This window comes from Eleutherodactylus coqui, chromosome 1 (assembly GCF_035609145.1).
Source record: "Eleutherodactylus coqui strain aEleCoq1 chromosome 1, aEleCoq1.hap1, whole genome shotgun sequence".
Classification (NCBI taxonomy): Eukaryota; Metazoa; Chordata; class Amphibia; order Anura; family Eleutherodactylidae; genus Eleutherodactylus; species Eleutherodactylus coqui.
This window is the reverse complement of record NC_089837.1, coordinates 463,565,263-463,580,470: the sequence shown is the minus strand read 5'-3', so window position 1 is coordinate 463,580,470 and position 15,208 is coordinate 463,565,263. Positions and strand designations below refer to the sequence as shown.

At 47.9% G+C, this 15,208-nt stretch overlaps 1 protein-coding gene across 1 annotated transcript in view; it reads right to left on the bottom strand.

The window, feature by feature from the left end:
* The window catches only part of NCKAP1L (NCK associated protein 1 like), a 169,304-nt gene extending 155,003 nt beyond the window's left edge, over nucleotides 1-14,301 (bottom strand). Inside the window, exons 1-2 of the mRNA XM_066584307.1 lie at nucleotides 14,263-14,301; nucleotides 14,069-14,176 (exon numbers count right to left, since the gene is read on the bottom strand). Of these exons, the coding sequence (XP_066440404.1) occupies nucleotides 14,069-14,170 (102 nt within the window). The 5' untranslated portion in view covers nucleotides 14,171-14,176; nucleotides 14,263-14,301. The remainder of the gene's footprint in view (nucleotides 1-14,068; nucleotides 14,177-14,262) is intronic.
* Between the last annotated feature and the right edge of the window lie 907 nt (nucleotides 14,302-15,208).

The window sequence follows — 15,208 nt, the reverse complement described above, 5'->3', positions numbered from 1 at the left end:
TGTACAAGCTTCAATCAGAATCTAGGAAGATGTCAGAGAGGGAATTGGAAAGGGTTTAAGGTGGCAGTTGTACCCGAGCTCTAAAGACTATAAAGCCCAAAGGCCCTCTGTCATAGGCAGCAGAATTATAAATGACACATGGTAGGTTTTGGGGCCCTATTACAGATTTTGTATTGGAACCCAGGAACTTCAAGTTAATGAAGTTAATTTCATTCCTCCTTTCTAAAGTTTTCATCTAAACCTACAAGGTTGAATCATAATTTTTGTGGTCCTGGGTCTTGGGCTGTCATATATGGGAACAGTATCTACAATAAACAGGGCTTGTAACTTCCTTCTAAACAAGTCTAATATTGAACTGACAGGAAGCGAGAGTTTCTATCGTTGTTGCACATGAAATAGGGAAAGAAACGCAGCCGGGTGGTGCAATGAGGACATCTCACAGCTGAACTGGGACATTCTCACTCGGAACTAGATGAAGTGGAGAATACAGAAGAGTACAAGCCAAAAATGATCTATAGCAGAGAAAGCTGTACTGACTAAAATAAGTGTACAAATATAGACAGTGTTACATATATACTGCTCTATAAGCAGCAGGACTATGCTTCAGTTTAATTTCCAGGTCTTGCTTGGTCATAATGTAGAGTAACTTTTACAATGAATATTCCATGTGGTCGCTGTTTTAGGTTTGGGCACAAACTCTTATTATGGGGCTCTTTAACGGAATGCATGACACTAATTTTACCTAGATACAATAATTTTGCCTTAAAGGGAACCTGTCACCAGGAGGTTTATGCTGCCCGAACCACAAGTAGAATGAACCCGGGATCGGTATGCAGAGAACATTATTTTAGAATAACCCTTCTCTGAAGATGCTGTCCAAACAAAGCTCTGAGGATTGTGGGCTGGGCTTTCCCGTGCCAGCCTCTTGAAGAGCCTCACATGCTGGCGGGACAGAGAAGAGCTTTGGGTGACAGCAATGGCAGCGGCGGTGGCTCCACTACTCCCCTTGCCCTAAGGCACCTGCGATTGTCATATCAATGAATTGCCCACCATCTGAGCCATTCAGACCAGACTGCTGGGAGGTGTTGGGGCCAGTGAATCAGTGAGGGCTTCGATACAAGGCTCAGGACGCTGTAGACGGACCACCAGTAGAGAGGATCGTCTGATCGTCCGACAAGCATAAGCAGCTCCAGTTGTTTCGTTGTCCACCATCCAAAGACAGATGGCACCGTTATTACAGGCCTCTGTGTTTATCGAAACCATTTCTATGTCCTTGGCTGAAGGATATTTGGTCTTACGGGGCCCATTACATGTACTGCGTTTGACACTCACCCACCATCGCCTCTGTCTGCAGTGGTGCCGTTAGAAACAAAACTAGATTGCTACAGAGTAGAACCGGGTTGTCTTCAGTGCCAAATTCAGGTTTAGTTTGGGCACTGATGACGGCCATGTTTGTGTCTGGCGATATAGGGGTAAGCACCTCAATCCTGTCTTTGCTGTGGAGCACCACACTGCCCCCACTGCTGGTGTGATGGTTTGGTGGAACTATCACATACAACAATCAGTCACCTCTAGTAGTGGTACGAGGGACAATGACAGCTCAGCGATATGTTCAGGACATCCTGCAGCCACATGTGTTCCTCTCATGGCAGCTTCCAAGAGGCATTTTTCAGCAGGATAACATTCGGCCGCACCCACAAAGGGTGTTGTCACACTTATGCAGCCTGCCCGGTCACCAAATTTATCACCAATAAAACATGTATGGGACCATCTCAGACACAAACTTTGACAGCCTACGAGTTTGCATGATCTAGAGACTCTGTTATAGTAAATGTTGACTGATATGATGCAGGATACCATACAGAACCCGTATGCCTCCATGCCCACCCGTGTCACATCTTGCATCCAACTAGAGGCGGTACAACAGGGTACTAGTGCCTCCATGCTCACTTGTATCACATCTTGCATCCAACTAGAGGCGGTACCACAGGGTACTATAGCCTCCATGCCCGCCCCTTATCACATCTTGTATCCAACTAGACGTAGCCCAACAGGGTACTAGAGCCTCCATGCCCATCCGTATCACATCTTGTATCTAAGCTTGAGACAGTACAACAGGGTACTAGAGCCTCCATGCCCACCCCTATCACATCTTACATCCAAGCTAGAGAGGGAACAACAGGGTACTAGAGCCTCCATGCCTGCCCGTATCACATCTTGTATCCAAGCTAGAGGCAGTACAATAGGGTACTAGAGCCTCCATGCTCGCTTGTATCACATCTTGTATCCAACTAGAGGCGGTACCACAGGGTACTATAGCCTCCATGCCCGCCCGTATCACATCTTGTATCCAACTAGAGGAAGCCCAACAGGGTACTAGAGCCTCCATGCCCACCCGTATCACATCTTGTATCCAAGCTTGAGACAGTACAACAGGGTACTAGAGCCTCCATGCTCACCCCTATCACATCTTACATCCAAGCTAGAGGTAGTACAACAGGGTACTAGAGCCTCCATGCCCCCCTGTATTACATCTTGTATCCAAGCTAGAGGTGGTACAACAGGGTACTAGAGCCTACATGCCCACCTGTATCACATCTTGTGTCCAAGCTAGAGGTGGTACAACAGGGTACTAGAGCCTCCATGCCCACCTGTATCACATCTTGCATCCAGGCTAGAGGTGCTACTACAGGGTTACAGGGTACTAGAGCCTCCATGCCCACCTGTATCACATCTTACATCCAAGCTAGAGGTGGTACAACAGGGTACTAGAGCCTACATGCCCACCTGTATCACATCTTGTATCCAAGCTAGAGGTGGTACAACAGGGTACTAGAGCCTCCATGCCCACCTGTATCACATCTTGCATCCAGGCTAGAGGTGCTACTACAGGGTTACAGGGTACTAGAGCCTCCATGCCCACCTGTATCACATCTTACATCCAAGCTAGAGGTGGTACAACAGGGTACTAGAGCCTCCATGCCCACCTGTATCACATCTTACATCCAAGCTAGAGGTGGTACAACAGGGTACTAGAGCCCCCATGCCCGCCCGGATCACATCTTGCATCCAATTAGAGGCGGTACAGGAGGGTACTAGAGCCTTGATTATTCTGTTGCTACTATTTTCATGTTTTATCCATTTAAATTAATGATAGAAGGAGGGGTTATTGGCATTTATTGATTTATTCATGTACAGTATATGTGGATATCATTTTTTTTAAACATGGATACTGGAAGCTATTTTAATGTTTTATTGGATATATAAATTCTATGAAAGAAGGAAGATTATTAGAGATGAGCGAGTTTACTCGCTAAAGGCAATTGCTCGAGCGAGCATTGCCTTTAGCCAGTATCTGCCCACTCGAGACGGAAGCTTCGGGTGCCGGCAGCGGGCAGGGAGCTTCGGGGGAGAGCGGGGCGGAACGGAGGGGAGATCTCTCTCTCCCTCTCTCCCCCCCGCTCCCTCCAGCTGACTGCTCGCTCGAGCAATTGCCTTTAGCGAGTATACTCGCTCATCTCTAAAGATTATATTTATATTAGTCCTATCTAGTGTACGTAGTTTCAGACACACAGACTTTATTATTCATCAAATACAGTATAAAGCCCTTTTGTTGTACTGTGTTAATAACAGATAAAACCAGACCACCCCAGGATATACGGTATATCTGCTCATATGGGCAGTCAGCAATCCTGCACCCAAAAGACTGATAGAAGAAAACTACTGAAACCACACAGTGGATATGTAGCAGTGTTTTAGATAGGCTCTTCGTAACCTATGTGCATACTGCGGCATCTTTTTCTACCCTTTGTCCCAATGTTGCTTTGAATCTTGATTCAGGCTGTCACACACAATCTTTTTGACACTGGCGTTTTTTGCCGTAAAAAATTCCATGTCCAGATATTAGCTGTAGGAAAATATGAAAACCCCTACAAACGTAGCATTTTTTTACTGGAGTTTTTTCATAATAGCAGCATGCTGAGTTTGGTGATTTTATGGCCTTCTACCATTGGCTTCACTATAGGAGGAAAAAAAACCTAAAAATAACGCATGTGAACAAAAGCACGCCATCCAAAAATAGCTGTAGAAAATGCTGTCATCATCTAACAAAGGCATGCAAATATTATGACATATTTTTTCACAAAAAAAAGTGCCAGAAAAATCCCATGTTTGAAGGAAACATTATGCAGATGTTGAGCTTGCCACAGGACACAATGCCAGGAAACTCCGATAAGTAGACAACCCTTTCTGAAAATGAAGCTGTCCTGGGGAGCTGATATCGCCAGAGTGTCTGACTACTCAATTCAATTACATAGTCATTTCAATTCAACCAGAGCGCTACAGCTCTTTCTAGCAGTTCTCCATTGATAGATGGAGATATATGGACCGGGTTATCCAGATGCAACAAGTCATTAACACCTTAAGGACCAAGCACAGTAAATTTACAGAGCTTAGTCCTGGGCTTTAATCCCAGCCAAAAGTAACTGCTCCTGCAATGCAACAGGAGTAGGTCGGGTCCTCAGCTGTTAGTGACAGGCAAGGACCTGGGGGAGAAGGCAGAAGCAGTTTTTAACCACTTCTGTCTTCTCCTTTACAGGCTAAGTGCTATGTAGTGAAGAGAGGGAGCGGAAGTGTTACTTTCACTAATCGACCCCTGATCTCGTGACAGCAGGGTGCCCCCTGTCAGAGCACAGCTGCAGAGTCTTTGCAGACCCTGACCAGCTCTGTTACTACAGGGGATGTTTTCTCCTAACTGGGACTCCTACGGAGGCTGCTTCTATGGATGCCCCAGCTGCAGCGGAAAAGTATGAAGTTGAAAAGAGAAAAACAAAAACAGACAAGGTGAATGATCCCCAGAGGTTTTATATGCTGTTATGGGGGACATATGTTAAAAAAATAGTTACAAAAATAAGTTAAAAAAAATACAGAATAAAATAAAAATATATTTATAAATGGAAAATGACCCAACGCCGACCAAAACCATCGCCATATGCGCTCTGTAATCCCAAACTATAGAAATTATATATCAAAATGTCCAAAACAACTGAGGAACCCATTCCTGTACTTTATTTTAGTGTAGATGTACCAATTTTAAAAATGTACAACTATAAATTAAAATGTTTTTTTTTTAGCAATTTACCCCTAATAAGACCAAAAAAACAGAAGAAAAAAAATAAAGGCTATAAAACCACCACATGGGTAAAATCCCTAAAAAGTGTCTGGTCTAGAGATGAGCGAGCGTACTCGGTTCGGGTGTTTTTGCACTCGAGCACCTCTTTTTCCGAGTAACTGACTACTCAGACGAAAAGATTCGGGGGGCGCCGGGGGGTCGGCGTGGTGGAGCGGGGGGTAGCAGTGGGGAACAGAGGGGAGCTCTCTCTCTCCTACCCCCCACTCCACTCGGCAAACCCCCCCCCTCACTCCCGGCGCCCCCCGAATATTTTCGTCTGAGTAGTCAGTTACTCTGAAAAAGCGGTGCTCGAGTGCCAAAACACCCGAACCGAGTACGCTCGCTCATCTCTAGTCTGGTCCTTTAGGACAAAAAAACCCTCGTCCTTAAGGGGTTAAGGTAGAACATCCTCAATCATGTCGATAAACTTCAAGCTAAATGATCTTTAAATTTGACATATTTCACTAAATTAACTTCTTGCTTCATCTTTAAACTCCTCGCAGTAAGCTCATCGTGGGAACAGGGTGTAGTCAGTTCTATACTTTATCATAGTATACAGTGCCACTGCACTAATGGCCCTTTTACATGCAACGATTATCTTTCAAAATTCGTTCAAACGGCCGAAAATAAGCGATACTTGTTATATGTAAAAGCGGGCATCGTGCAGTTTTCGTAAGCTCACTTTACATTCCATCATTCAGCAGCTGAAAGACTGAGCAAATACATTCCATTTGAATGTATTTTGCTTCTCTTTCAAAAGACTGCAGACTGTTCTCCCTTCGGCATGTTCACACTAGCTGTGAGGAGAACAATTGAATGTGTTGGCAGCTGTTAACACAGCTGGGTGTGTGTTTAAACACACTCTGCAAACAACTCCTGGAGGTCCTTTTACATGGAAATGAAGATGATAAAGTGTTAATGACCATTAATGTCCAATAACACTTTATGCAAATAGATCGCTAAATCTTTGACTATTACAGTCCTTTGAAAGATTATCTTTGCATGTTACAGAGCTTATAGAAAGTACACAAAACTCAAGGGACAATGAGATTTAAGCTGAAAAGATGAAAACTTTACTATCTAATGGATGCTACTAGAGATGAGCGAACGTACTTGTCCGAGCTTGATACTCGTTCGAGTATTAGCGTGTTCGAGATGCTCGTTATTCGAAACGAGCACCACGCGATGTTCGAGTTACTTTCACTTTCATCTCTGAGACGTTAGCGCGCTTTTCTGGCCAATAGAAAGACAGGGAAGGCATTACAACTTCCCCCTGCGACGTTCAAGCCCTATACCACCCCCCTGCAGTGAGTGGCTGGCGAGATCAGGTGTCACCCGAGTATATAAATCGGCCCCTCCCACGGCTCGCCACAGATACGTTCTGACAGAGATCAGGGACAGTGCTGCTGGTGCCGGAGCTGCTATAGGGAGAGCGTTAGGAGTTATTTTAGGCTTCAAGAGCTCCAACGGTCCTTCTTAGGGCCACATCTAACCGTGTGCAGTAGTGTGGAGGCTGCTTTTTGCAGTGTTGCACTTTTTTTTTTTTTTGTATATCGGCCGTGCAGAGCATTGCGCCCTGCAGTAATTATACATAGTCCAGGGCCAGTAGTGGTGGTGAGGCAGGGACAGAAGACATATTTATTGAATATAGGCAGTGGGCCTTTGCAAAAACATTTGGGGGAAAAAATCTATTTGGGCTGCCTGTGACCGTCCTCAGTGTACTGGGTCTGTGCTGGGGGTAGTTGTCCTAATTCATACGCAGCCAGCTAAGTGTTACAGCAGGCTTGCGCAAAATTATTTCCTGGCTCTGTGTTGGCTGTTACATCACCGCTGTATTCCAGTTCACAGTGCAACAGTCTGCAGTTATTTTACATACTCCAGGGCCAGTAGTGGTGAGGCAGAGAGAGAAGACATATACAGTGTATATAGGCAGTGGGCCTTTCCAAAAACATTTGGGAAAAAAAATCTATTTGGGCTGCCTGTGACCGTCCTCAGTGTACTGGGTCTGTGCTGGGGGTAGTTGTCCTAATTCATACGCAGCCAGCTAAGTGTTACAGCAGGCTTGCGCAAAATTATTTCCTGGCTCTGCTGTGCGTTCCGTAAGCGAAGTCAGCCTCCAACCACAGGCCAATAAGTGGCACATTTAATTACAGCGTTCTGTTTCTGCACTACTGGTAATACAGCATGCTGAGGGGTAGGGGTAGGCCTAGAGGATGTGGACGCGGGCGAGGACGCGGAGGCCCAAGTCAGGGTGTGGGCACAGGCCGAGCCAGTGCGGTGGCCAGAGATAGAGGCAGGGCCAGACCGAATAATCCACCAACTGTTTCCCAAAGCGCCCCCTCGCGCCATGCCACCCTGCAGAAGTCAAGGTGCTCTACGGTGTGGCAGTTTTTCACAGAGACGCCTGACGACCGACGAACAGTGGTGTGCAACCTTTGTCGCGCCAAGATCAGCTGGGGAGCCACCACCACCAGCATGCGCAGGCATATGATGGCCAAGCACCCCACAAGGTGGAACGAAGGCCGTTCACCGCCTCCGGTTTGCACCACTGCCTCTCCCCCTGTGCCCCAACCTGCCACTGAGATCCAACCCCCCTCTGAGGACACAGGCACTACCGTCTCCTGGCCTGCACCCACACCCTCACCTCCGCTGTCCTTGGCCCCATCCAGCAATGTCTCTCAGCGCAGCGTCCAGACGTCGCTAGCGCCACTGTTTGAGCGGAAGTACGCCGCCACGCACCCGCACGCTCAAGCGTTAAACGTGCACATTGCCAAATTGATCAGCCTGGAGATGCTGCCGTATAGGCTTGTGGAAACGGAGGCTTTCGAAAGCATGATGGCGGCGGCGGCCCCGCGCTACTCGGTTCCCAGTTGCCACTACTTTTCCCTATGTGCCGTCCCAGCCATGCACGACCACGTTTCCCGCAACATTGTACGCGCCCTCACCAACGCGGTTACTGCCAAGGTCCACTTAACAACGGACACGTGGACAAGCACAGGCGGGCAAAATATGAATTTAGTGGAGGCTGGGACCGAGTCAGAGCCTGGGACCGCTCACGTCCTACCCACCCCCAGAATTGCGGGCCCCAGCTCGGTGGTGGTATCTGCGGCGGTGTATGCTTCCTCCACTAAACCACCCTCCTCCTCCTCCTCCTCCTCCAACGCAACCTCTGTCTCGCAATCAAGATGTGTCAGCAGCAGCACGTCGCCAGCAGTCGGTGTCGCGTGGCGTGGCAGCACAGCGGTGGGCAAGCGTCAGCAGGCCGTGCTGAAACTACTCAGCTTAGGAGAGAAGAGGCACACGGCCCACGAACTGCTGCAGGGTCTGACAGAGCAGACCGACCGCTGGCTTTCGCCGCTGAGCCTCCAACCGGGCATGGTCGTGTGTGACAACGGCCGTAACCTGGTGGCGGCTCTGCAGCTCGGCAGCCTCACGCACGTGCCATGCCTGGCCCATGTCTTTAATTTGGTGGTTCAGCGCTTTCTGAAAAGCTACCCACACTTGTCATACCTGCTCGGAAAGGTGCGCCGGGTCAGCGCACATTTCCGTAAGTCCAAGACGGACGCTGCCACCCTGCGGACCCTGTAACATCGGTTTAATCTGCCAGTGCACCGACTGCTGTGCGATGTGCCCACACGGTGGAACTCTACGCTCCACATGTTGGCCAGACTATGAGCAGCGTAGAGCTATAGTGGAATACCAACTCCAACATAGGCGGCGTAGTGGGAGTCAGCCTCCTCAATTCTTTACAGAAGAGTGGGCCTGGTTGGCAGCCATCTGCCAGGTCCTTGGAAACTTTGAGGAGTCTACCCAGATGGTGAGCGGGGATGCTGCAATCATTAGCGTCACCATTCCTCTGCTATGCCTCTTGAGAAGTTCCCTGCAAAGCATAAAGGCAGATGCTTTGCGCTTGGAAACGGAGGCGGAGGAAGACAGTATGTTGCTGGATAATCAGAGCACCCTCATGTCTATATCTCAGCGCATTGAGGAGGAGGGGGAGGAGCATGAGGAGGAGGGGGAAGAGACAGGTTGGCCCACTGCTGAGGGTACCCATGCTGCTTGCCTGTCATCCTTTCAGCGTGTATGGCCGGAGGAGGAGGAGGATCCTGAAAGTGATCTTCCTAGTGAGGACAGCCATGTGTTGCATACAGGTACCCTGGCACACATGGCTGACTTCATGTTAGGATGCCTTTCTCGTGACCCTCGCGTTACATGCATTCTGGCCACTACGGATTACTGGGTGTACACACTGCTCGACCCACGGTATAAGGAGAACCTTTCCACTCTCATACCCGAAGAGGAAAGGGGTTCGAGAATGATGCTATACCACAGGACCCTGGCGGACAAACTGATGGTAACATTCCCATCCGACAGCGCTAGTGGCAGAAGGCGCAGTTCCGAGGGCCAGGTAGCAGGGGAGGTGCAGAGATCAGGCAGCATGTACAGCGCAGGCAGGGGAACATTGTCCAAGGCCTTTGCCAGCTTTATGGCTCCCCAGCAAGACTGTGTCACCGCTCCCCAGTCAAGGCTGAGTTGGCGGGAGCAGTGTAAAAGGATGGTGAGGGAGTACGTAGCCGATCGCACGACCGTCCTCGGTGACGCCTCTGCCCCCTACAACTACTGGGTGTCGAAGCTGGACACGTGGCCTGAACTCGCGCTGTATGCCCTGGAGGTGCTTGCTTGTCCTGCGGCTAGCGTCTTGTCAGAGAGGGTGTTTAGTGCGGCTGGGGGAATCATCACGGATAAGCGTACCCGCCTGTCAACCGACAGTGCCGACAGGCTTTCACTCATCAAGATGAACAAAGCCTGGATTTCCCCAGACTTCTCTTCTTCACCAGCGGACAGCAGCGATACCTAATCAATACGTAGGCTGCACCCGCGGATGGAAGCATCGTTCTCTATCACCATCAAAAACGGGGACATTTTTGCTTCATCAATCAGTGTATAATATTCATCCTCCTCCTCCTGCTCCTCCTCCTGAAACCTGACGTAATCACGCCGGACGGGCAATTTTTCTTAGGCCCACAAGGCTCAGTCATATAATTTTTGTAAACAATTTTTATACGTTTCAATGCTCATTAAAGCGTTGAAACTTTCACCTCAACCAATTTTTATTTTAACTGGGCTGCCTCCAGGCCTAGATACAAATTAAGCCACATTAACCAAAGCGATTAATGGGTTTCACCTGCCCTCTTGGTTGGGCATGGGCAATTTTTCTGAGGTACATTAGCAATTTTTTGGGGCCCTCGCCTACAGTGTAATCCAATTAATTTTTTGCCCACCTGCATTACAGCTGACGTTACATCAGCTGTGCTGGGCACTGCAATGGGATATATTTATGTACCACCGGTGGGTTCCAGGGAGCCACCCATGCTGTCGGTCCACATGGAGTTGTAACTACATATGTCCACTTCTAAAGAACCCCAGTCTGACTGGGGCATGCAGTGTGGGCTGAAGCCCACCTGCATTAAACATGACATTACCTCAGCTGTGATGGGCAATGCTATGGGATATATTTATGTGCCGCCGGTGGCTTCCTGGCACCCACCCATGCTGTCGGTCCACAGGGACTTCACAATAGGGAGTTGTACCTGCCTGTGTCTATGAATTAAAAAGCCCGGTCAGGTTGGGGCATGCAGTGTGGGCCGAAGCCCACCTGCATTTAATCTGACGTTAGCTCTGCTGTCCAGGGCACTGCAATGGGATACATTTATGTATAGCCGGTGGGTTCCAGGGAGCCACCCATGCTGTGGGTGCACACGGAATTCCCATTGCGGAGTTGGGGATTCCCAGTTGTACCTGCCTGTGACTATTTATAAAAAAACGCAGTCTTACTGGGGCATGCAGACACCTTGACAGAATGAATAGTGTGTGGCACATAGGTTCCCCATTGCTATGCCCACGTGTGCAGCTCCTGATGGCGGTGGCACAGGATTATATTTCTCATTGCTTCTGTACAGCATTGTGGGCTATCGCCCCGCCCCTTTTGAAGAGGGTTGCTGCCTAGCCGTGCCAACCCTCTGCAATGTGTGCCTGCGGTTCCTCCTCATGGCAGACGCACTTAAAAATAGACATGAGTGTGGCGTGGCATGAGGGCAGCTGAAGGCTTCGCAGGGACAGTTTGGTGTGCGCTGTGGATACTGGATCGTGCGCGGGGGGGGGGGGGGGGCAGCATGTAACCCAGGAGAAGTGGCAGCGGAGTGTCATGCAGGCAGTGATTGTGCTTTGTTGGAGGTAGTGTGGTGCTTAGCTAAGGTATGCATTGCTAATGAGGGCTTTTCAGAAGTAAAAATTGTTGGGAGGGGGGGGCACTCTTGCCGCTATTGTGGCTTAATAGTGGGACCTGGGAACTTGAGATGCAGCCCAACATGTAGCCCCTCGCCTGCCCTATCCGTTGCTGTGTCGTTCCCATCACTTTTTTGAATTGCCCAGATTTTCACAAATGAAAACCTTAGCGAGCATCGGCGATATACAAAAATGCTCGGGTCGCCCATTGACTTCAATGGGGTTCGTTCCTCGAAACGAACCCTCGAGCACTGCGATAATTTCGTCCCGAGTAACGAGCACCCGAGCATTTTGGTGCTCGCTCATCTCTAGATGCTACCAAATATGACTTTCATGCAGACTTGGGCTGGCCCTCAGGGACACAGGTGAATCCCCCTGGCTCATAGAGCTGAGAGGGCCTCTAGTCCAAGACAAGAGCAAGGCAGCAGGCTGAACCCCAAGACAGAGACTAGTCTGAAGCAAAGGTCAGGCAGCAGCTACTACTGAAAAAAGTACGTGCACCCTCTTTCATACTAGAAAGTTAAAATACAGATATTTTCAGGTCATCCTTTTCCCCTATGTAGGGAACTATAACTCCCAGCTTCTGGCAGCTGAAAACCAAAGGGGCACTCTTAAAGGTAAAGTCATACGCAACCACACTGGTATTCAGTACCTCTTCAAGTCGGCATGGCTCTTAGACTAATTGTTAAGGGCCATAAAGTTTTGTAGGTAAAACTCTTCACTTGCCAAACCGCGTAGAACCGCATAAAGGTTAGTTTTAAAACTGCTGGTTTACAATAAAGCTGCATTTTTTTGTCCAAGGTGTGGCTGTTACGTGTGATTCATCTTTTACCAGATCTGCCATAAATGACACCCTATGGGGTGAATGGAGATCCAGCAATTCCCATCTGCCTTGTTCTCCATATACTTCTGTGAAAACTGGGCTGCACACAAACCTAGCCATCTTCCCATTGATGTGTATGGAGAATGCCGTTACCGGGAGTCTGCGAATGAAGATCAGGTAATATTTGCATTTAGTTGTACAGTGGGACCCCAGAATGATTTTCCCTGGCGGGCCCTAGCACCCCAGTCCGACACTGCTTTCATGAGGTGTCCATCGAACATATATTTACTATTGTAATTGAATCATTTTTATGATTACACATATAAGGAGCCTTTCTACTTGATACACACTGTTAGATTGCATGAAGTTAATAAAGTTGAACTCCAAGACAAAATAGAGGACTACAGTTAATTGCATAATAATAGAAAACTGGTAACAGATCTAACGCCCCATTTACATGCAAAGAAAATCGTTCAAAATTCACTCAGAAAACAGTTTGAGTGACAGTTTTGAGCTGGGAGATGTATTTACAGAACAGCAGGTGGTTTGTTCTTTAAATACACATCCTTTGTTCTGCTGCGGGCTGCCGGCTAATAACAATGTTATCAGCGCTGCCCGCAGAGAACTCAGCGTGCGTTCCCTGCTATCATGAACGATGGATTTAAGGTCACAAGAAATCTATCGTTTAGCAGAAAAGCAAATGATGGTAGGACATAGACGCAACGATTATTGCTCAAAAGCCATCATTTGGACGAATTTTGAGCAATAATTGATGTGTCCAAATGGACCTTAAAGGGGTTGTCTCGTGAAATCAAGTGGGGCTCAGCACTTCTGTATGGCCATATTAATGCACTTTGTAATATACATCGTGCATTAATTATGAGCCATACAGAAGTTATTCACTTACCTGCTCCGTTGCTAGCGTCCCCGTCGCCATGGATCCGTCTAAATTCGCTGTCTTCTGGCGTTTTTAGACGCGCTTGCGCAGTCCGGTCTTCTCCCTGGTGAATGGGGCCGCTCGTGCCGGAGAGCTGGTCCTCGCAGCTCCGCCCCGTCACGTATGTCGATTCCAGCCAATCAGGAGGCTGGAATCGGCAATGGACCGCACAGAGCCCATGGTGCACCATGGGAGAAGACCCGCGGTGCATCGTGGGTGAAGATCCCGGCCATCTTGGTAAAGGAAGAAAGAAGTCGCCGCAGCGCGGGGATTCGGGTAAGTAATAAACTTTTTTTTTTTTTAACCCATCCCTTGGGTTTGTCTCGCGTCGAACAAGGGGCCTATTGAATTAAAAAAAAAAAACGTTTCGGCGTGAGACAACCCCTTTAAGTTTGATGGTCTGCTCTAGAGATAAGCGAGCACGCTCGGATACAGCAGGTACTTGAGTGAGCATCGCTCTTCTCGAGCAACTGCTTACTGGTTCGAGCGTGCTCGGGGGGGGCGGGAGTGAGTGAGTGAGTGACGGGTGGCTGGGGGTAGCGGGGGGGGCGGGGGGAGAGCACACTTGGACCAGTAAGCAGTTACTCGAGAAGAGCGATGCCTTCTCGAGTAACTGTTCATTTCTTATCATGAACTATATTGGCAGTAACATAACATGCTAGGCTGAAAAAAGACACAGGTCCATCCAGTTCAGTCCATAGACAGTATAACTGCTTCAATACACTTGAAGACATACTGGACCCCATATAAATCCAATAAGCCTCTAAAACATCAGTTGCAGGGGGTTCTAAGTCATATTATTGATTTGGAAACTAATCCTTACGTAACAATGCTTCAGACATCAAATTCTTACCTTTTTGATGTTATAGATGCGGATCAATACTCCTTTGCCTCGGTCATTTAGTATCATCAGCTTTTCAGCCAGTTTGTGTTGGTATGTTGAACCCAAAGCCATCGTATGCTGCTGGATGATAGGAGTATCTAATCAAGTATAAGTTGAGTGATTACTGCAGATGACTCCTACATATAAAACATACTGAGACTCACCCAGTATCTGTGACACTGCTAATGGCAAGTGGATATTTGTGAACCAACTTCCCCTTCCTTTCTGAAATTCTGCACTTGTGATATAGGCATGAGCACATACAACTAGAGACGCCCACAGATATTTAGGCTTGAACACACGAAATATAGAAGCTGATGTAGTGTTCTTCACCAGCCCCACTTCCTCTTTGTATCTGGTTGACTGCAGTGTATCTTCTGTAAAACGTTTTACACTTCCTGATCTAAAGTTGTGTGGTTTCTTTTGCACTTTTGTTTTCCTGATTTAGTGCTTTAAGACATAAAATAGTCTGTTTTCTTGAATATTCGCAACTATATTGCAAAAAAGAACAGACTACAGTCAATATAATAATGGCAGCCTTTATGTTTACACAATAACTAATGCTACTGTACATCACAAAGTTCTTGAGTTCCTCTGAAAGACGTCTTGTCTTTGATCAAGCTGTTGCTAACAAAGTTCTTAACGGTCTTCACCCATTTCGGGAGATGCAGAATAAAAGTGATCATTTCTTATCATCTGTCTAATAGGAAGAGCAACAAAGACACCTGGGATTACCGATACATAGGAAACTAGATTGATGCGATGCTTGCTACGTGACTATAAAATGGGTTCATTCACATTTGTGATGTGTCCCTGCATTGCACCGCGTCATGATGCTATACAGGGAAAGAGTTGCAGCATGTCCTTTCTTTTTGCGATATCAGCCCCATTGAAAACATTGGGAGAACATCGCGATCCTCTGCCGCGGCTGTGACAGCTGCTCCAGGGGATTCCTTCAGCACTGCAGGGATGTAAGACTGTTTTCATGTGAAAGCGCCTGGCATCCAGGGGTTTCCACATGGATTGCAACGGCGATATCAGGCCGTGATCGCCCTCGCCAATGTGAAAGAGCCCTGTATCTCCCCAGTGGCACTGTTGGCTGAAGCACAA